The following is a 22,790-nucleotide window of genomic DNA, read 5'->3' on the forward strand; positions in this document are numbered from 1 at the left end:
CATTGGTACACGCAGACCCATTCAAATGAATGTGCACATGTCAGTGTGTGTCCACTTTCCACAGACCATGTGGTGTCCGTGGGCAAAACACGCTGACATGTCTGTTTTTTACCTGCTGCACCTCCCGCAAAACGTCCTGCACACTGATGACAGTTAGCGCTGTTCCCAAGCACCGGGTGCTGAGCGCTGCCCTCATCATAGATCCCTGCCGGCGCTGCAATCGGCAGCAGCAGGGTCAATGATGAGCGTAATAGTCTACTCCCGCCGTGTCCAACTGTAAAAATAGGAATAAAATAAAAAAATCCTTATACTCACCTCTCCTAAGTGTCACCCAGTGTAATCTGTGCAAGCGCTCACGCCGAGGAGAATAACTCCTGCAGCGAGTGGACCCCGGAGCTGCGCTCAACAAGCGTTGCCCTGTCAATCACTGAGCGCAGGTCCGGGGCCCACTCGCTGCAGGAGTCATTCCCCTCAGCGTGAGCACTTGCACGGATTACAGCAGGTGACACTCAGGAAAGGTGAGTATAAGGATTTTTTTTATTTTATTCCTATTTTTACAGTTGGACACGGCGGGAGTAGACTACTACTCTCATCATTGACCCTGCTGCTGCTGATCGCAGCACTGGCAGGGATCTATGATGAGGACAGCGCTCAGCACCCGGCTCTTGGGAACAGCGCTAACTGTACACTGATTCCCAAGCGCCGGTATGTGTCACATGGATGACACACAGGTGGACACATATCTCCAGTCACATAAATATCAGGACATGTGAAAGAGCCATAATATACACACACAGATACACATACTCACAGAAATGGGGACACGTACACACACAGGCAAGCACACACAGAAATGCACACGCAGTCATGCACAGACACACTCAGACAATCACACACAAAAATGCAGACACGCAGGGAAGCACACACACGTGTGAAGACACATATACACACGCAGACATGCAGGCACTCAAATACATACACACAAACACATGCTGGCATATACACACACTACACACACACACATGCATGCAGGCATATACACACACACGCATGCAGGCATAAACACACCACACACACGCACACATGCAGGCATATACACACACTACACACACATATGTAGGTATATACACACATACACTGTACACACATGCAGGCATATACACACACTGTACACACATGCAGGCATATACACACACACACACTGTACACACACGCAGGCATATACACACACACACACAGGCATATATATACACACACACACAGGCATATACACACACAGGCATATATATACACACACACAGGCGTATATACACACACATGAAGGCAGCATATACACACAAATTCATCAAATTCATACAAACACACACAAATATTACACTACCTGTACTGTACAGACGCGCTCCTAAGGCGGGAGACTGCAGTGCAGGGCGCACTGTGATGTCACTTTTAGCAGACGTGCGGCCCTGTCTGCTGAGTGTGACGCTGCAGTGCAGCCCCTGCTCTGCTCTTCGGCTCTCCTGCTCCCAGGCCCCTCCCGCTACTGTCCTGGGCATCGCGGCGGTGAGAGTGCGTGCGCACGCCCTTAAAGGGCCCGTGACCACTTTTTTTTTCCTTTTTTTTAAATTCTCCTCTGTATTCTCTGCAGGGGGCCCGGGACCCACCGGGAAATTTCCCGGCACCCTGCCAGGCCAGACCGAGCCTGTGTTTGTATATCACATAAAATACATCTAAGTTTGTGGGCATAATATGAATAGATGTGGAAAAGTTCATGGGGTATGAATACTTTTTCGAGTATGATGCTGATGTCATCACACTGCTGCCGGGGCTGCAGAAGCAGAGGAGACGTTGGGCGATCCATGGAGGAGCCGAAGCTTAAAGGTCATGTTATTTTAGATGCGGGTACGGGGGAGGACAGGGTAGTGTAACTACGAGGGCACATAATATGGCAATTTGCGACATTATGGGGGACATTGTAGAGCAATTAGGGACATTATGGGGGACGTTATTATGGAGCAATTTGGGACATTATGGGGCAATTTGGGCAAATAGGGAGGATTGTGAAAGGGAGCATGGTATAGTGAGGAGTAGTGGGGTGGGGGGACTTGGAAAGGGGCAGTTTGGAGGATATATGGAAAGGGGGGATATTATGGAGAGGGGTTTTGTGGGGGATATATTATACAGTGTGGGGGGATATTTTGGAGAGGGGCAGTGGGGGGTATATTATATAGATGGGGCAAAGTGGGGGGATATTTGGAGGTGTGTGTGTGTGTGTGTGTGTGTGTGTGTGTGTGTGTGTGTGTGTGTGTGTGTGTGTGTGTGTGTGTGTGTGTGTGTGTGCGCGCGCGTGGGGGGGGAGTATTTTGTGCAGGAAGCACAGTGAGGGGAAATTATTTATTCAGGGGAAGAGCATGGGAGATAGTTTTAGTTATGGAGCAGTATAATGATACTTTTGTTTTTAAGGGCACAGTGTCAGGATGTGCTGCTGAAGAAGATTAAGAGGCAAGTCTAGAGAGGGAAGCTCTGGGCATGAAATCTCATCATGGCGTCTGTGCTACATGTAGACAAAAGGGATGGGAATGACTCCAATCAGAGAAGATGTTACATATAAGGTGCCTGGATGTAAATGTTTTTTTGTGTTACTGACTAAGTCTCATCAGTGCTGTGGTTTCTGTATGGTCCGCAGTCTGATGATCGCGGGTAACAACTCCTAGCATCTCCTTACCATTGTTAAGGACACACTGGGACTTGTAGGTTCATGCAATACAAATGTATATGGGTCTGACCTGGCATTACAATTGAACACTGTTCTAAGTTTGGAGCTGCATTCATGTACTGAAGGAGATTATTTTGCTGCATACATGTATTGATGGTATTTGTGGTGCTTCTTTCAGGTTCTGACGATGTTTTTGGCACTGCATTCATGTACTGATGGTATTTATTTAGCTGCATTTATGTATTGACAGTGTTTCTTGCATTGCATTCATGAACTGACGGTGGTTCTGACATTGCATTCATGTACTGATTGTATTTATTTAGCTGCATTTATGTATTGACGGTGTTTCTTGCACTGCATTCATGTACTGATAGAATCATAGAATGTCAGAGTTGGAAGGGACCTCCAGGATCATCATGTTCAACTCCCTGCTCAATGCAGGGTTCACTAAACCATCTCAGAGACATGTCTATCCAGCCTCTGTTTGAAGACTTCAAATGAAGAACTAACCACCTCTCGTGGAAGCCTGTTGCACCCATTGATCACCCTAACCCGTCAAAAGGTTTTTCTAATATCTAATCTGTATTTTCTCCCTTTCAGTTTCATTCCATTGCTTCTCGTGTTTCTATGTGCAAATGAGAATAAGAATTATCCCTCAACACTGTGACATCCCTTCAGATAATTGTGGACAGCTATTAAGTCTCCTCTTAGCCTTCTTTTTTGCAAGCTAAACATTCCCAGATCCTTTAACTGTTCCTCATAGGGCATAGTTTGCAGTCCGCTCACCATCCTGGTATGATGGTATTTCTAGTGTTCAATTCATCTAATTAAGGTGGTTCTGATGCTGCATTCACATACTAATGGTGGTTCTGGTGTTGCACTCATGTAGCAATCCAGAACATGTTTCATGGCTGTCAAAACTTAGATTTGAGATTATGAGGAGGATTTGGCAAGTTTCTGCTCCAAAAAACTCAGTTTAACTTAGTTGATTTTTTTTTTTTTTTTAGCAGAAACTCTACAAATCCTTCTCAAATACTCAAAATATGGTTCTGGTCATGTATTAATGCACCGATGGTGGTTCTGGTGATTTATTCATGCAACTACCCCTTTAAAAAAATTGCATCCCTTGGGATTGGTTCAGTATGGCAATGTGGCCCTTGGACCAAAGAATGTTGTGCACCTGACATACCCATTTCCATACTGGGCACCCTCTTCACAGTGTGTCCCCCTTAAAGGGCTCAGTCTCTATACTGTTTCCCCTAATCAAATTTCCCTCCTGGCTGTGCCCTTACCCTGTGCCCATCACACTACTCACTCTATTCTGTGCACTCACACTTTTCTCCCCCCATACTATCTCCTCACACTATTTCCTTCAATAGTCTCCTCACGCATTTCCCCCTTCCTCCTCACATATTTACCCCCTCGCTCTCCATAATGCCTCCTCACACACACATCCCAATTCCCCATACTGTCCACACCCATCCCATCTCCCTTGCACCACATACTGTGTCCGCCTACATTCTTCCCCTCACTCCCCATACTGTCTGCACCATCCTTCCAATTCTATATCTGTATACATTCCCCCCTTCGCTTCTCATACTGTCTGCATTCATCCCCTCCCTCGATCCCCATACCCTCCCTCACTTTCCCATACTGTATCTGCATACATTCCCCCCTTCGCTCCCCATACCGTGTCCAGACCCATTCTATCCATGTACATTCCCCCCTCATACATGCCCCCCCACTACTCATAATGTCTTTAAATTTCTCCAGCTCCCAATATTGTGTCTGCACCCATCCCTTCCTCCCTCCCCAAACTGTGTCCTCAAATCTTCCCCATCCCTGTTACAATAAATCTTCGGTGTCTTCAGTTCCACTGGAGCACTTACCACCAATGTTGTTTGCGCGGTCGGCAAATTATGTGATCACACTGCTAACATGACCTGATAACACTGCTTACGTCGTCCTGACCCGGCTTCAATTGTACTCGCGTCTGAAAGATGCAAGTACAATTGATCACTGGGAGCTGGCGCATTGCACCCTGTCAGAGGCGGCTGTCAGCTTGAATAATAAGCTCTAGAGGCAGATTATCAGGGCTCGTGCAGACAACTGTATTATTGGTTGCAAATACGAGTGCAATTCATTTTCCACTGATTGACACAATGGAGAATTTATTTTTCTCCATCTTCTCCTCAGTGTGCTCCAATTCGCTCATCCGAGAGAATCAGATCACACAACGCTGACACTCTGATCAGAGTGTGGATTGTGTAATCGACCAGATTCTCTTGGATAAGAGAATATAGGGCGGTCCGCCCTCAGGGAGCTCAGTGTCCGTCCGAGAAATCTTAACAGCTAATTTACATATAAGAAAAACATGGATCTCTCTGGAATAAAACACAGATATCAAGGTATCATTTTATTCAGCTTCCTATATAGCCGGTTTAGGAGGGTTCATCCTACAGACAGATTCCTGTTAAAAGTGATTAGCAGGAAGTGAGCAGACAGCCGCGGCTCTCACTTCCCGTTCGTTACATATATATGTCTGAAGGTGAGGACAGGGACCCGGCACTGATTGGGCTCAGGGCTCACCTGACATAACCTCATGTTAGCCCCGGGACAGCGAGTACCGACATGGGAGGGGAGTATAATCTTTTTTTTTATTTTAACAGGGCCAAACATGGGGAATGAGAAGGGATTGTCCCAGTAGTGGACAACCCCTTGAAGAGTTTACCCCTTTTTACAGTCAAGTATCGTGTAGCCTGCAGCAGTATTCTTGTAGTCAAAATGATAAGACCCTGACGAACCCTAATGGGTCTTCTTCAATCTGCTGGTTGGCAGATATGTCACAGCATTATAAATGTAAGCCTTGTGCCAATGTGATCATAGCTGTAGGACAATGACAAAAGCCAACCAACACACAACACACACAAAAACCACACCATTAAAGAGCCAGGCACATGTGTATATGTTATCTAAACCATTCTGTAATTTTATTGATTTTGTGGAGTTCACATATTTTGTACAGCAAACACTGTAGGCCTCGAGAAGCTGCAGCTCTATTGTTTAAAATAGCAGCAAGGTATCTTTTAATATCAGAGAATCTGGACAATAAATAGTCTGTCTCTTTGGATGTAAATGCTCAACAACATGTCAACCTGCTGCAGCTTCGTATTGTGATTGCTATTTTACAGAGCTTATACACAAAAATATATATGCAATCTTTTTGTCTATATTTATACAAATACAACAGTAGTTTGTGAATACATTGTAAGTACATTTACATGATAAGCAACACATATTCCCATATCTCTTGATAACTTTTTTTTAAATGCAAGATACAATAAAATTCAGTCTGGAATGCAATTTCATCCACTTTGACATTTAAAACCTTTTATTGTATAAACTATTTTTTTTTTTTAGCACTTGTAAATCCAAAACATGTTTTTTTTTTCCCCACTGAATAGAAAATATCAATTTCATCAAGAAGTCAGAAGAGATTTATCTGTTCCAAAAGGTTTTCAAAATACAGAAATGCAAATGGCACTTCCTAATATACAGTGTGATCTTCACTCTACACTATATATTCTGTCCATTTTCAATTATTGTATATTTATTTTAGTGAACTAAAATCTGGGTGTGTTTGAAGAAAAAAATATATATATAAAAATTGGCATGTTTGCCGCCTTTTTTTTTTTATTTAGCTTTTTGCTCTTTTTTTTTCTGCAAGTGCATATTAATACGCTGTGGTGTTGTACAAAGTTCAATAAAAGGGTAAACTAGATCACAGTATAAAAATATATCATACAACTATTGCTATAATAAAATAGTCCTTTTTCTATGGTAAAAATACATCTGTAAGTGAAAGGAAGGTTGTAGCACCATTAAAGAACGGTTTCCCTAGTTACATTAGCAGCATGATGATCCGATAGAACAATATTGCAGGAGTGTTTTTGAGAAGATAAACATTCATTCTGGTTGCATTGTACCAATGAAGCTTATACTGAAAATGTTTCCACATGATTAGTAACAGTATGGTCACTTCCATGACAAGAAAGCATCTCAAGACACGTTGCCTTCGACCGAGGCAAGACAACACGGCAGCCTTTTAACGACCACCATTTGTTAAATGAGGTTTGCCTGATGCTCATCAATAACAGGTCTATAGGTCTGAAGAATGATGGACAAGCAATTTATTGAACTGGTAAATACCTAATATAGAACCAATCCATTAACATATGTTGGTACTTGTCCATTAGATCCTAGCGTGACGTGAAATAATTCACATGGGTGGAAAATGTACTTTAAGAAGAAAAAAAAAAAAGAAGAAGTTGGTACTTGTGTTTGAGGTAAAGTGGTGTTTCATTCTTAAGTGATGAAAACATGGTTTATAAATACATTATGGCAGGTATCTTTAACAGGTTACATCCTTTATAAAGAGAGAACTGCTGTGCAGTTACTTAGGTTCTTTTAATATTTTATATTTTTAATATTTCATGCTAAAAATAAGTGCATACAAAAGGGTAAAACTAGAGGATAGTAGACGGATAATTTGGAGCTTCATTTTGGTCAACTCAAATGTACATATGCAAGATTAAAACTATGCCTTAAAGGGACTGTCGGCACAGAATGACTGTTCAAACTAAAGTGCAGGCTCTCGGTGAATCATGGCGGGGCCAAACATTTAAGTGCACTTGCTCACCTGCTGGTTTTCCATCCATATCTGAGCCGGAGCTGTCAAAGTAGAAGAGATGGTGGAGATGGAAAGAAAACGAGCAGGTCGGAAGGTACATTTAAATGTTTGGCCATGCCATGATGCACTGAGCACCTGTACTTACTTTGAACAGTCATTCTGTGCTGACAGAGTCCCTTTAAGGGCACATCACCCCCTCACTCGTCTTTGATTGGCAGCTTTGGCTTGAAAAGAAGAATGGCAAAGATAGGGGGAAAACAAGTAGGTGGGAAGGTGCATTTAGATGTTTGGCCACACATAGGGTGCACTGAGCGCCAGTACTTGGTTTAAACAGTCATCCTGTGCTGACAGAGTCCCTTTAAAAGCATTGTCTGGTTAAGACCACCCCTACCATTCTGATAGATTGGCCAACAATGTGCCGATTGTGGAACGGCCAGTATAAGAGCTGACTAGTGTGCATTTTCCCTGCCCGTAGAATATCGGTAAGTGCCTCCTAAAATCTAATGGGTATGAGGTCGGCATGGCTCTCTCCTGACAGTTACAATTGGTTGGGGAAAAGGGGATAAAAATGTTTAGTTTTAACATGCCTATTTTTTTTTTTTTAATGGGAGATACGGACAAAGGTGTCTGACAGCAGCTCATCACCCATTTTCTATAAATGCATTTCTAACACAAACATTAATGTTTATGGGGAAGTCATGTATGGAGCCAGTTTGATAAATGAGCATTTATGTGACAGATAACAGTTGTGTATGTTTAATAAAATGTTCCTATTGTAGTGGGGGCATGTGTAATGGTGGATACTTTAAAACAAAAGAATACAATAGCATCTGATTGTTTTTGCCTTTTATGCACTTCATGTAATGTTAAACATGTTGGGGAAATATCGCTTGCGATGATCAGAAGCTGCTTTTGCACAAGGAAGTTTTCAAATGTTTAAAGGGAATCCGACAGCAGGTTCTTGCTATGGAATCTGATAGCAGCATGATGTAGAGACAGAGCCCCTGATTCCAGCAATGTGTCACTTACTGGACTGCTTGGCGCAGTCTTAATAGAATCCCTGTATTCTCCAACGTAGCCGTAGCAGAGCTAAGACTTCTGGGCTGTGTATAACCCCGCTCACACCCCTGACTGGCAGCTTCCTGTGTACACTGTGAATTGTCAGCAAGTAGCCAATCAGTGGTGGGGGCGTGGTTTCACAGATTAGCCTGACTTGTCTGCACATGTGACCTAGTCCTCTAGTGATAATCTTCTACTGGTAAAACATTGATTGTATTGAAACTACAACACACAGACTAATAAGTGACACATAGTTGGAATCATGCTCTCTTGCTCTATTTTATGCAGCTTTCAGATTAAATAGCAAAAACCTGCTGACATATTCATTTAAGAAAAAACACTTAATGTTCTTAAGTAAAAAAAAAAAAAAAAAAAAGGTAAAGTCCCCCTTTCATGTCTCTAAGATAACTTGTATAGTACAGGTGTATATAGCATTCAATAGCTGACTTTATTTAGGTTTTGTGATGTAATGTGCTGATAAAAAAAAAAAAATTCTGCAAAGGTTTCTCCAATAAGGACCACTAGATTTCTACTAAAGATCACGTGGTCTATACATTTGTATTTGGGGGAGGAAGAGGGGGAAGCCCAGTTAAGACTGTAGTACAGAAGCAACTAGGTGGCAACATGCAACTTGTAGTGTCATAGATCCAAAACATGCTAAAATTGCTTGTGCATGCCTCCTTATATTGTACTGAAGAAGGCAGAGTGTCTTGAAATGTATAATAGTTATCCGTAACCACTGAAAATAGCGATAACACTTGTGTGATTGGAATCCACTGAGAAATTCGGCAACGCTCCACAAGTTTCTCTGGCAGCAAAACTGAAAAAAATAAAAATAAAAACAAACAAAAAAACCCCAAAAAACACAGATAGAGACATTGGTTTGTGCAATATAGCAAACTGATAAGCAAACACTGTAAATAAAGTTGTACCTGTGTTTATCATTTTGTACACAAAGCATTATTACTAAAAGTCCTACATACTTTTCATCTAATGGAAACTGAACACATTATTAAGAAAGAGTCTATAATAAAAAGCATTACCCTAATTTTTTCAAGAAAAAAAAAAAAGTTTCATTGTTTTTAGCTTTTTTTTTTTTTTTAAACTTTCCCAAAAAGTGCTATATCTCAAAATATGTGTAACCAAGCTTAGTTATTTATTTATTTTTTTTTTTACAAAATATTGGCCTATGACACACATTAAGCTAACTAGTAAATGATTCCGAAATTAGGTCTTCTTAACATTCATATCCTCAATGCAAAAACAGCTCTGGCTCATGTATCACTCAGCATACGATAATGCAAAAAAAAAATAAAGTACTGGCTAAATGAATTAAGTCATTGTAATCCACAAATTAGAGCTTGGCCATGCAACAAACGTACAGAATAGCATAGAAGAAAATATGGCGATTAACCCTTTCTGTAATGGACTCATCCAGTGATCCTATAAGTATTAGAATGCATGTCCACTACTTAAAAGAGGCATAAGTAGACAAGAAAAAAAGTTATTGGAAAATAAAAATATGGATATGATGCAGAGTGGGGCTAATTATTAAGGCATTATGAAATTAATTGCTTAGATATTTTTCATTTAGGGTAAGACAACTGTTACATAGCCCACCTTAAGCCATGATGACCTATTAAAAAGGTTCAACATATTGTCTTTTTTTTCTGAATGAAATACAATTCTTTGAAAGAAAAAAAAAAAAATATTCTTTGAATAAAAATGCAACAATTTGGCTATTTATTCCTTTAAGGGCATTGGCGCAAGTTTTATATATATATAAAATATATATACATACAAATACATAAAAAGTTCTATATCCACATAGTAACTGTAACATAGTATACTATTATAATATAAATATATGGCACTTTTTATTTTATTTGCCCCCCCCCAAAAATCCAATATAAAAGGCCATGAAGCAGACACGTGGAAACATTTTTAATTTAGCCCACATAAAGGTGGCATATAAAAAAAAATGTTTTTTTTTAATTTTTTTATGAGATCTGACTAATATCTGGATACAAATAAATGGGAATGAAAAAGAGTCTGAAACTGGGAAATATTTGTTATACTCTAAACCATCTTGTGCACAAAAAAATAAAACAAATAAAAATATACCTAAAAACCTACAATTATTAATTTCAAACAAAAATACCAAGCACATATCACAATGTGTACTATGTAGAAATTAAAGTACGAGCAGTAGGGCAATATGAGCACGTATTACCACAAGAAAAAAAAAAAAACAAAAAAAAAACCTTCCTGCAAAATGGTTACTAACAAATATTTCAGATATTCCCTTCTATATTTTATTTTTACTTTGAAAAAAAAAAGAAAAAAAGAAAAGAGGCAACGTTGAACACTACTTGCTCAATGAAGGCCTTTAATTTGTTTCATAGAAACTATAGGATGAAGTTTTAATCAGAGCTGTGTGTGCAATTCATAAGCACAGATTTTCTTATTTTTGTCTTTTTTTACTTTTAATTTTTGCTTTAAAAACTCTGAAACACAAAAAGCTATTTGCATTTTAAAAATACTATTCCTACTATATAATGCCTTTAAGAGAAAATACTGTTAGACATACACTGAATATTTACAGTTACAGGAAAAATATAGCTAAAACGTCTTACTAAGAAAATAAAATGGAAATCTTTAAAATTTCCATAACGTTTATATTTATGCCCTGCCACATTTCATCTGGTATGCATTATTATATCTAATTTATTTTTTATATATATATATATATTCATATATATTAACCATGTAACTCTTCGGCTATAGACTCTGTTTTTCTTCCTAATGCCTAACAGATAGCGGAGCATGTTGATGGGGCATGATATAACAGTTACCAAGCAAAGTGGTGTAAGCAATATGCTTTTACGCAACTCCATCGAGTCCTGATTTGAAATCTTGGTAATGAGAAAAAAGTATATTATATTATATTATATATATATATATATATATATATATATATATATATATATATATATATATATATATATATATATATATATATATATATTTGCAAGTGCTGGCAGCGTATATCTGATGAATGGCAGTACAGTACCATTCAAAAGGATAGTCGCATAGAATAAAACATATATAGGTATAAAGGACACTGGCTTATTGAAGGCACATATGTAGTAGTCAAATACTACCGGTTGAGGCATTTTCATACAATCTTCGGGCAAAAATTGGTATTTAGAAAAAAAAAAAAAATTAGATTTAAAAAACAAGGCACACGAGAATTTAAATGCCAAACGAGGGACGTGAAGAAAAAATTTTGCCGAAGAATTAAATTCCTAAATCTGTTTCATGCAAAAGTGCAACCAACATTTTACAAACGATTGTATTGCATAATACTGAAGTTGCTTGCCGGCCGAGTGCATATCATCCCTTACATTTTGCCAATTGAAAAAAAAAAAAAAAAAAAAGAAAAAAAAAAGGAGATGGATTTGACTCATCACCGCTGATATTAAAGTATAGTAGGTGTTTTCATAAAACCATTGAATTTTCGGCCACAGATTCTTCTTCACGTGGAATTTCACTGCTAGGAAGTTGAACCCAAAAGATCTATTTCTACAGGTAAAAACAAAAATGAAAACCAAGACACAGCTGGCAGTATAAAATACGACCACATATAGTAAGGCGTCTAATACCAAAGTAAACAATTAAGACAATGTACTGGCTTAACGAGATTGTTAATGAATAGACTATGAGAGGTGTTTCAAAAGCCGTTTCATTGGCACTAAGATTAAAAAAATAATAATAGCAATCCATTGTATTTAGTCCTACTGGAAAGCTTGATGAAATCGTGGCAATGTCGTGGTTGTATTTAGGTTGCTTGTAAAAGCAGAGGATAGTGAGTGTAAAGAACCAAAACATATATTATTGCTCGGGTCTTGAGGATCCTGTGCTTGTGGGGGCAGCTGGGCCATTGAAGAACTGGCCTCCTCTTGTGAGTATCCCATTCCTAAACTCCCAATGGATACAGGCGCACTGTAAGGTGGACCATTGGCTGGTATGAAATTAAACAGCTGATTAAAGTCCAATGAAGATGTATTAAGGGGTTCGCTAATCGATACAGAACTTTTAGAGAGGGATACTCCATCAGAACCATCATCTAATGGCCCTACTTGAGCCAAACCTAACTTAGATGATGACGGAGACTCCTGGGAGGAGGGCGTCATGCCACTTTGCAATTCCATAAGGTAACTTTCAATCTCCACTTTCAATGGTTGTTCCTTATCGGGCATTGAAACTGCATATGAGGTAGAGTTGAGTGGATACTTCAGCGAAAGCTGGTGAGAAGGATGGACAGGATCCATATCTATAGGGCATGGCATGCCTAAAGACATTGGTGGAGCAACCATTTGGTGTGTTGCTGCAGAACTCTGCATGGACTGAATGTGTGTGTTATAGAGGTTCAACTGTAAACTGTTTGTAAATGGCTTTGATGTCAGCTCACTGGAAGATAAGGACATCACGGGAAGCAGCTCATCTTTTATAGGAACACTGCAGGTGAAATGATCCAACAGATCCATAGGTTCTGTTTTCACTTTCAGCAGTTCTTGATTGTGACTTTTCTTCATATGACGGGTTAGATGATCCTTACGCCCAAACCTCTGTGCACAATACTGACATAGGAAGTCTTTTCTCCCAGTGTGCACTACCATGTGTCTGCGGACGTCTTTGCGGGTGTAAAAGCGACGATCACAATGCTCGCATTGGTGTTTTTTCTCCTTAACACCACTGGAAGATTTGCCTGCATGGGTCTTTAGGTGCTCTAGCAGCACCACTGTGCTTTCAAAAGTCTGCAGACATACTTTACACGTGAGGTCTCCACTTGTAGCAGCGTGCAAGGCCAAGTGACGTTTAAACCCCAGCTTTGTATTGTAGTTCTTCCCACATTCGTCACACTTAAATGCTTCTTTGTTGGGATCATGAGTATGAAGGTGATTCTTTAGGTGATCTTTCCGGTGAAACATTTTCTCACAATAATTACACTTGTGGGTTTTCTCTGGAGAATGTGTAGCCATATGCCTTCAAATACAGAGAAAAATACATAAACAACTAATCAAAACGAAGCAGAAAAACATCAATTTGTATTAGAAACTTTTTAAAGGGAACCTACTATAGAAGTATGGGTGCAGATTTCTTTATTGTAACAATGTGCTTTGCTGCAGTGTTGAAAAACGTACTTTTAATCTGAGACATACATTTGTAAATGTAGACGGACTAGTCCTGCCTCTGATCATCTCATCACAGCTTCCTAAACGTGACTGCCAGACGGCATAATGTTCCTATCCTACCAAAAATTGTATGCAGACAGTCAATCATGCCCAAGGCAGGACTAGTTTGGTGGAAGCAATTCCCGCTAAACTAGTACATCTTCATTTGTACATGTAATTCTAAAGATGAAATTTACATTTGTCAAATACTATAGAATTAGTATTGCACATAAAAAACCTTGACAGATTAAAGAAATCTGCAGACATCACGCTATAATAGCAGTTAGGGACAATCAGGGGACCTGTCAGGTTTCCTTTAAGGCACAGTTTTACCCTTCAGCATCCTGTTTTTCCTTGATAAAATCTTAATATATTGACATTTGAAAGATAATTCAATGTACAGCTTGTAAAGGCTGAAAGTGTGCAGAAACAAATTAAAAATACTGGGCAATACTAAAAAAAAAAAAAAAAAAAAAAAAAGAAGAAGTAATTGTTGTGCCAAAAGTATTGGGTTTCTCCCTACCTCCAAACACAGACTCATTCTGGTATCGTGTTTTAAAGTTGTACCAGGTTCATACGCTGCTAAATATCTCATCACAGTACTTTTCTCCTCAGGCCATGTGCTAAAGGGTTGGTCCAAAACTACTGTCTTTTTCCATTAACAAGACGCACCGAAACCTAAAATGCACCCCAAGTTTAGAGGAGGAAAATAGCTTAAAAGTTTTTTTTTTCCGTGCGTCTTACGGTCCAAATACAGCTTACTGGAGTGTGGCAGCGGTGGAGTGGGGTCATCGGAGGCAGGAGCAGGGTCACATTTACATCATTTGACAGCAGGAGTGGGGCGATGCTGTGGGCCCTGGGCTAGGAAAAGGGGGGTGTCCCGGCGGTGCGAGGCAGGAGCAGAGTCCACGCTGCACACATTGACCTCCTGGCAGTCTACAGTAAAATTGCACTGGAGGCGGTGCATGCGCAGATTGAGATCTCGACTCATCACTGAACAGAGATCTAAATCTGTGCATGCGCCGAAACCGCCATTTTTCTTAAGCCCACTGTGAGGTCAGTGTGAACAGTGGGGACTCCAGCCTAGCACCGCCGTGACACCCCCTCCTCCCAGCCCAGGGCTCGCGGTATCGCCCCATTCCTGATGCAGTCAACTTCCGGGAGCCGTGACCCTGCTCCTGCCTCCTGTGACCCTACTCCACCACTGCAGACCCCCCCCTCCTCCTGTAAGCTACATTTCGACTATGAGACGCACACCCATTTTCCTCCCAAATTTTTGGATAAAAAAGTGCATTTTATAGTCTGAAAAATAAGTTACATTTTATTTTAATCCTAAGTCTCCCTTGTGGGGGTGGCGCTGGCCTTTGCTCTCTCATTCCCTTCTTATAATGTGTAAGGACAGTGCACTCTGTTGCCAGCTTGTCAATTCTGATCAGAGCAGGTGAGAAAGCACACTGTCACTGTGCACCGAGAGGAACAGTGCACAGTGACAAGATCCTACTGAGCAGCCGTCTGAATTGACAACTAACGCATGCTCATTAGAGCAGAGACTTGCCCAGCCGCTGAAGCAGGCGTCACTGATGATGCTTTGTTACAGGATGTGGGCAGAGGCTGCGGCAGTGACGGCAGCTTCTGCCCGATGACGACTCATTTAAAGTATTCCAGCATACACTAGGATTCTCAAATAAAGCGTTATCACAAAGAAAGTAGTAAAAAAAAATAAAGACGTCGTTAGAGCATAGTGAGGGAACGATAGAGATTTTTTAAATTTAAGTATACTGGAAAAAAAAGATTAGATTATGCCAGTAGATAAAGATATAGAAATAAAATAAAATTTAGTTTCGGACCACACCTTTAAGCACATTTCACTTAACTGTATATGAAACTTAAAGTGACCCTCCATCCTAACAATGAAAATGACAATACATTTTTCAGTCATTGCCTAGTGCCCTGCTTGTCTCCTCCGCTGAGATGGACATTCTGGTCTTCCTGCACCCAAGATGGAAGTTGGCATGAGGAATGCATTGTAAGTCTGAACCTCGCCTCCTCCATATTTCAGATACTGTGGAGGCATGGATTAGACCTGCCACACCTCCCTGTGCCAGCAGTTTCAATGGGGGAGCCAGTGGGAGGGCACCAGGCAGTGTGATTATACATGAGAAATGTAGGGAGGGTCCCTTTAACAAACTCCCTTATACTGTACATAGTTGAGCCATAATATTATTTTAGCTCCGGTTTCTCAACTCATCATACATGTACTATTTTATAATATGTCTTTTTATCTGGCAGAGTGGCTTTTGGACCTTACATACCAAAGACAAAGTAAGCCTGCTAGCACTAAACTCTAATTAACGACAACTCTGAGGGTAGGCACATGAGTTAAAGGGGTTATCCGGCCTTAGGCTACAAGTTCGCAGTCACTATGCAACTGCAAACTTGTGAATCTTCAGAGCGCGCACACTGCATGCTGTGAGGCTTCTCCACTGCTGGGTGCGGCGGACACGTGACCACAAGTATGTGATTTGCATACATCTGGTCACATGCCGACTAGATGGGGGCGGCCTTGATCAATGCAAGTGTATTGAGAGAGGCTGGACAAGTCTAGGCAGAATGTGGTTGGAAGTACGCAAATTGAATACTTGCGTTCACCTGACCGCCAGCTCCCAGGACCAGAGAATTCTCATAGCGCACAGTGCGCGCGCTGTGAGGATTCACAAGTCTGCAGTTACATAGATTGATTGTAGACTTGTAGCCCAAAGCCAGATAACCCCTTTAATTACAGGCATTTCATTCTAATATATCCACAAAGGGCACCCGAATGAGACAGAGTTCAGAGGTACAAGGAGTTCCCAACACTTTAATCTTTAATGTAAGTAGAAAGATAAATAAGAACGTATACCTTAATAATTTGTATTTAGAAACAAAGGCCTTGGTGCAGTCTTGTTGCGTGCACTTGTAGGGCCTCTCTCCTGTGTGAGTGTAAGAATGGACTTTTAATTTTTCAACACTGTTAAATGCCTTGTCACACAGTTGGCAAGGGAAGTTTTTTCTTGGTTTTGTTTCACCACGTTTACGCTTCCCTGAAGGGATTTTCTGGGTATCTCTTACTTCTGTGAAATCACCCGGAATGACAGTGGCCATCGCAGCCTAAACCAGGCCTTCTTGTTGGACAACTGGCAACTGCCCAACTCCACTAAGTGACAGCGTTTTTGGTGGCTTCGCAAGTTCCATGTGGTCGAAAAAAAAAACAAATTGGGACTGAAAAAAGAAAAAATATAAAATAACTATGATATAATGGAGCTGTAAGCTAAGAAATGCTGCTGTAAGCATTAGAAAAAAAAAGAAACCAATAAAAAAGAAAAACTTACACATACACACAGAATTTTTGGTTCCAATCAAAGTATTATAATGTATTCATGATTAAGATACTACACAAGTTTGGTAATGCTAATGGTTATAAATACATAGACTTGTAATACAATACCATATTTATAGTTCTCAAAAGGCATTACACATGGCAAAATAGCTAAAGCTCTCCAGTATCTATCTAGGCATCGACCAAACACTAATCCATCCAACACCTATTTCATTGGATTCCGCCATAAATGTGTATGTTTATTTCAATGTGGAAAAACTGTTGACTCAAGGTGTGTTTACACTAGCCGATCATCATAAATGAATGTTCCTTGGATAATCGGCCATTGTAAACCGGCTGCCAATCACCTGACAAATGAGCAAAACACTCCTTAGTAGGGTAAAATTATTTTTGAGCCTGCTTAAAAATAATCGTTCTCGGCAGCACATATTTCTATGTAAACAGGACCCATGCTTCTGAGAACAATGAAAGTCTATGTGCCCAGAACAATCTATTACTGATCTTTCGGTGCGTATCGAAAAAGTGGTTGGTCTGTCTAAAAAAGCAATTAAATGACTGACAATTAGAAAACATGTAGCTGACCAGTGGTCGTTTAATGCCACAAGTTGCCCTTTGTAAACGAGCCTTGGAACCTATAGCTGGATCTTATCTCACATGGGAACAATGGAATAGGTATTTTACTACCTTTTAGTTTATGTGTATAGCTAGATTTAAATATATTGTTAAATGCCCCAAGACTAGTGCAGCAAATGATGTTGGATCACTTTAAGGCTAGAAAAAAGGCAATGGCTCTAAGGCCGGCCCAAGAGTGCTTATTTGACAGCTACGCTTTCTAACCACCACACTCTGGTGGAATCTGTCTGACAAGCATGTGGTTGGCATGGGGGAGGCAAGTAAGTCGCTGGCAGACTCTTCTGGCAGTAGATTACTTTCATTGAGAATAAAAGGACTGGGCATGTAGAAATCCAACATCACTATTTTCTCCCCTGACATTTGCCATCAGCGGGAAATCAGGGGATTTTATACACATCAGATGGTCGGATGGACCCGCCAAAATCATTGGGTATGGTTGACATTGATTGAACATCTATGGCCAGCTTTTGATGCCTAGAAACCAATCCAGAACCGCTCACTTACTGGAGGCCTTTGAAACCATGTTTAAAATTTTCCATTAAAAATTAACAGAGCTTTGTTTAGTGTGTTAAATCCAGAGATTATAAAAATCTCATGAGTCAGAGCTATAGAGTTTTGTGAATCAGCAAAAGTACAAAAGTTTAAGGACTATGATGTGATCTACCAATAAAACTCCATGACATGTCAAAAAAGGTCAAAGTGTAAAAACCGCAACAACATGATGTAAACAGATAAAAGACACGTAAAAATATAGTGGTGGTGTGCTGTGTGGGCAAAAGAAGCAGAATAATTGATTGGCAGTTGTTCCTAGAGCAGCTTATTCCTAGGTGCTTGTAGGGGCACCCAACTACACATAAAGATGCCTGACATCATGCGAGTTATCCTACAGTTGTAATGTATTGCATTTTATTTGTATTAGCCATATACTACTTATGATGCAATATAAAATAAAGCAGAAGCAAAATGAAAAAGACCTGATGCAAATAAAATTACTATGATCGTGTATTTAAGAAAGTCTATAATAGGTAATCTATTAGGGTATGCGCACACGGTCTTGCAGCCAAAGAGTTTTCCCAGGCGAAGCTGCTTTCCCTCTATACTGTTAAAAGAGTAACCCGGTTTAATTTTTATTTCATAAATCAATAGTACAAATGAAAATAAGCAACTTTGTAATATATCTTATCAGAGAAATCTGCTTCTTTCTCCACCAAAATTGGTCATTATCAAAATTCAATTCAATTCTGAGGTAAAATCTGTCAGCAATGGGAAAGTCTGTCTTCACTGAATACAGATTTTACCTCAGAATTGAGAATTTTTATAATGATCGATCAAAAAGAATTGGATTTCTGTAATAACATATTTCAAAACGAATAAAATTTATTATATAGGTTGGAACATGTACACAGCAATGTTGTCTTGACATGGCTGTACATTATGTACATTTTAGAAGGTTCTTTTGCAACGTATTTTCAGGCGAATTCTCATTGGAAACTGCCTTAAAAAAAATACGCCGTGTGCACATACCCTTAAGGGTACCTGTACAGGAGCAGATTTTTATTATTTTAAGCTTCTTTATGAAGTTTTTCAAGCCAAAAATAGGGGTGTGATCAACATTAGCAGTCATCTACACTTTCTTCCATTTTAGGTTATACTCTTGATTTTGGCTTCAAAAACGGCATGAAAAAAACTGAATAAAACCTGCTGTGAAGAAAAGCTGACACTTCTCATTAAGTAACACTTAAAAAAGTATTTTCTCTTAGCTCTGTATTGTGTGGTTCCTCTGGTTAAAACTTTTGGAATAAACGGACAACTGGATGTTTCAATTTTTCTGGCAAAAGGGGTATTCCCATACCAAAATTGGTACCACCTTGAGATGGCCTTATTTATTCAAGTGGACTTGATTTATACTCTAATTCTACAAAAATCCTTATTGTCCAAAATACGGATTTATTCTCATTTGCTAGCAGCCATTTTGCTGAACCACAGAGGGCTGACAAAAGGTTAACAAAAAGAACAAAAACACAACTAATACGCCCCTCATCGCTCACCTCTATGGCCACCCCGATATGATCCTCGGCGCTTCTTACCATTGCTGTGTGCCGATTCCGCAGCCCTCTTCACTGACATCTCTGTGTATGCATGTCATCACAATTTATCAATAAGCATGCTCAGGGATCCCAGGGCCTGGTCACAGCCACATGTCCCAGTGTGATGAGGTTTCAGCATGGGGTAGTGGTAAGAAGAGGTCCCCAGGACTATTAGGCTATGTGCCCACGATGCGGAAATGCTCTGGATTTTTTCCTGAGCGTTTCTGCATCTCCCTGGCAGAAAAAACGCATGCGGATTGTACATGCGGATTGTACATGTGTTTTCCTGCCAGGGACATGCGGATGTGAAGCGTTCTTCACTTGCATTTCCGCATGCGGATTGACAAGCGCTTTCCAGGCGATTTTAGCATCACTTGGAAAGTGCTTGACAAATTGGTCACACTATATAAATCCATGCAAACAGCATGGATTTATATAGTGTGACCGAAAGAATGGTAAAAAATAAATATTATACTTACCTTCTGATAGCCTCCGGTGTCTTTATTCGATGCGTCTCAGCTTGCTGGCAGCTCGCGGTACACTAAAGGACCTGCCGTATTCAGCGGTCGCGTGACCCGTCACATGACTATGACGTCACCGCAGGTCCTTGAGTCCACCGCGATCTGCCGGCAGGCCAAGACAAAGACACCGGGGGCCATCAGAAGGTAAGTATAAATGTTTATTTTTTATTTTATTCTTTTTTTTTTTTTTACAGGTTCTATGCTACCCGTGTCCGGAGGAGAGTCTCCTCTTCTCCAGACCCGGGTACCATCCGCACATTGAAACGCATGGATTCCGCATGTACAGATGCAGTGATGCGGATTCCATGTGTTCCAATGCAAGTCCATGGCGGCGAAAACTCAGAGCTTCCGCAAAATAATTAGTAGTGCTCCGTATTTTTCCGCAATGATAATCCGCAGCGGAAATTTCCGCAGCATGTGCACAGCACATGAGGATTATCATTGGGGAACATTTCAGACCTTCTACCAAGAGTTTTTTTAAGTGTTTCTGCAGCGGAATTGCCGCTGTGGAAACGCTTAAATGCATCGTGGGTACACAGCCTTAGAGGGACAAAGAGCAGCAAGGGTGGTCGGTGAGGTGAGCAGTGACGTATTAACTGTTTCTTTTTCTACATCTTACGATTATTCTGTTGTGGGGTTTATCCAGACCCTAAAGTATAATATGGGACATTCAATTCGGGGAGAATAAATTCACTGCGAATTGGAATTCAATTTAAAAATCTGCGCAATTCACCAAATTTGAATCTCGGCAGATCGGCTCATGTCTAGTACCATCCCTTTGTCAATATATCCATTCATTTTCAAGATATTAGAGGAACAGCATAACACAGTGTTCCAATGACAGTATTTAGTAAAACAAACATATTCGGAGAGGTGACTTTGAGATTCACTTTAATTGGCTGATTTTTGGATCTCATAAGAGAAATTAGCTTCATGGGTTTCTGTCACATTTGGTTGAGTATCATTGTTCTCTATCATAAAGGGTTAAAAAAGTCCTCAATAGTTATGAAATACTATCCTATTTAGAGAAATAAAAATCATACTTAAAATTTTGTATTTGGATAAATTCCGATGCATTCACACCTGGATTCGCTTTAGCTGGTTACTGGTCTTAACCTGTCCCGCTAGCACTTCTTGGAGGAGACCATACGGTAGAAGTTTCCATTTTCTTAGATCTGTAAAAGGAAAATAAGAACACTTTATATATTGTAAAAAAAAATATTCATTAAAGCAAAGCTTTACAAAACGCAGAATGTCTATTATTAATAGTCATCTTAAAACCACATAAAAAAAGAATGTTAGACAGAAAATAGCCACTTCAAGTCCTGTCACAATGAGGTCATTAAACGAGTGTAAAAGCACATTGGCCATTAAAAGAAACCAACAAGATACCCACCTGATTTCTTTTTACCCTTGTGCAGGGACACACAATTTTTACAAGCTGCAAAAGCCATGATCCTGTCTGAAACTCAATATAAAGCAATGCCTTTCCTTTAGAAGCTTGGTAGTTAACATGTTAAATATTGTGCGATATAGATCATACATACATACATACACACACACACACACAATGGAGACGATAAGTATTTGATACACTGTCGATTTTGCAAGTTTTCCCACCTACAAAGAATGGAGTGGTCTGTAATTTTTATCGTAGATACAGTTCAACTGTTTAAAAAAAAATCCAGAAAAATCACATTGTGTGATTTTACATATTTCATGCAATAAAATGCAAATTAAGTATTTGATACAATAGAAAAACAGAACTTAATATTCGGTACAGAAACCTTTGTTTGCAATTACATAGGTCAGACGTTTCCTGTAGTTCTTGACCAAATTTGCACACACTGCAGCAGGGATTTTGGCCCACTCCTCCATACAGATCTTCTCCAGATCTTTCAGGTTTTGGGGCTGTCGCTGGGCAACATTTAGTTTCAGATCCCTCCAAAGATTTTCTATTGGGTTCAGGTCAGGAGACTAACTAGGCCACTCCAGGACCTTGAAATGCTTCTTAAGGAGGCACTCCTTAGTCCTGGTTGTGTGTTTCAGGTAATGGTCATGCTGGAAGACCCTGCCACAACCCATCTTCAATGCTCTTACTGAGGGAAGGAGGTTGTTGACCAAAATCTAGCGATACATGACCCCATCCATCCTCTCTTCAATACAGTGCTGCCGCCCTGTCCCCTTTGCAGAAAAGCACCCGCTAAGTATGGTTTCCCCTCACCATGCTTCACGGTTGGGATGGTGTTCTTGGGGTTGTACTCATCCTTCTTCCTCCAAACACAGAGGGTGGAGTTGATATCAAAAAGTTTTATTTTGGTCTCCTCTGACCACCAACCTTCTCCCATGCCTCCTCTGCATCATCCAATTGGTCATTGGCGAACTGCAAACGGGCCAGGACATGTGCTGGCCTGAGCAGGGGGAAACCTTGCGTGCCTTGCAGGATTTTAATCCATGACAGTGTAGTGCATTAC

At 40.2% G+C, this 22,790-nt stretch overlaps 1 protein-coding gene across 2 annotated transcripts in view; it reads right to left on the bottom strand.

Annotated features, from left to right (window-relative positions):
* Positions 1-11,453: 11,453 nt before the first annotated feature.
* The window catches only part of PLAG1 (PLAG1 zinc finger), a 46,329-nt gene continuing 34,992 nt past the window's right edge, over positions 11,454-22,790 (bottom strand). Inside the window, exons 2-4 of one of the 2 annotated variants that reach the window (XM_073676734.1) lie at positions 21,400-21,491; positions 16,599-16,957; positions 11,454-13,511 (exon numbers count right to left, since the gene is read on the bottom strand). In XM_073676734.1, the coding sequence (XP_073532835.1) occupies positions 12,260-13,511; positions 16,599-16,840 (1,494 nt within the window). In that variant the 5' untranslated portion in view covers positions 16,841-16,957; positions 21,400-21,491 and the 3' untranslated portion in view covers positions 11,454-12,259. Of the gene's footprint in view, positions 13,512-16,598; positions 16,958-21,359; positions 21,492-22,790 lie in introns of both variants that reach the window. The other variant, XM_073676733.1, reaches the window with a different exon arrangement.

This window comes from Phyllobates terribilis, unplaced genomic scaffold, assembly GCF_046119375.1.
Source record: "Phyllobates terribilis strain yellow unplaced genomic scaffold, ASM4611937v1 Scaffold_4__5_contigs__length_816908805, whole genome shotgun sequence".
In the NCBI taxonomy this organism is placed as follows: Eukaryota; Metazoa; Chordata; class Amphibia; order Anura; family Dendrobatidae; genus Phyllobates; species Phyllobates terribilis.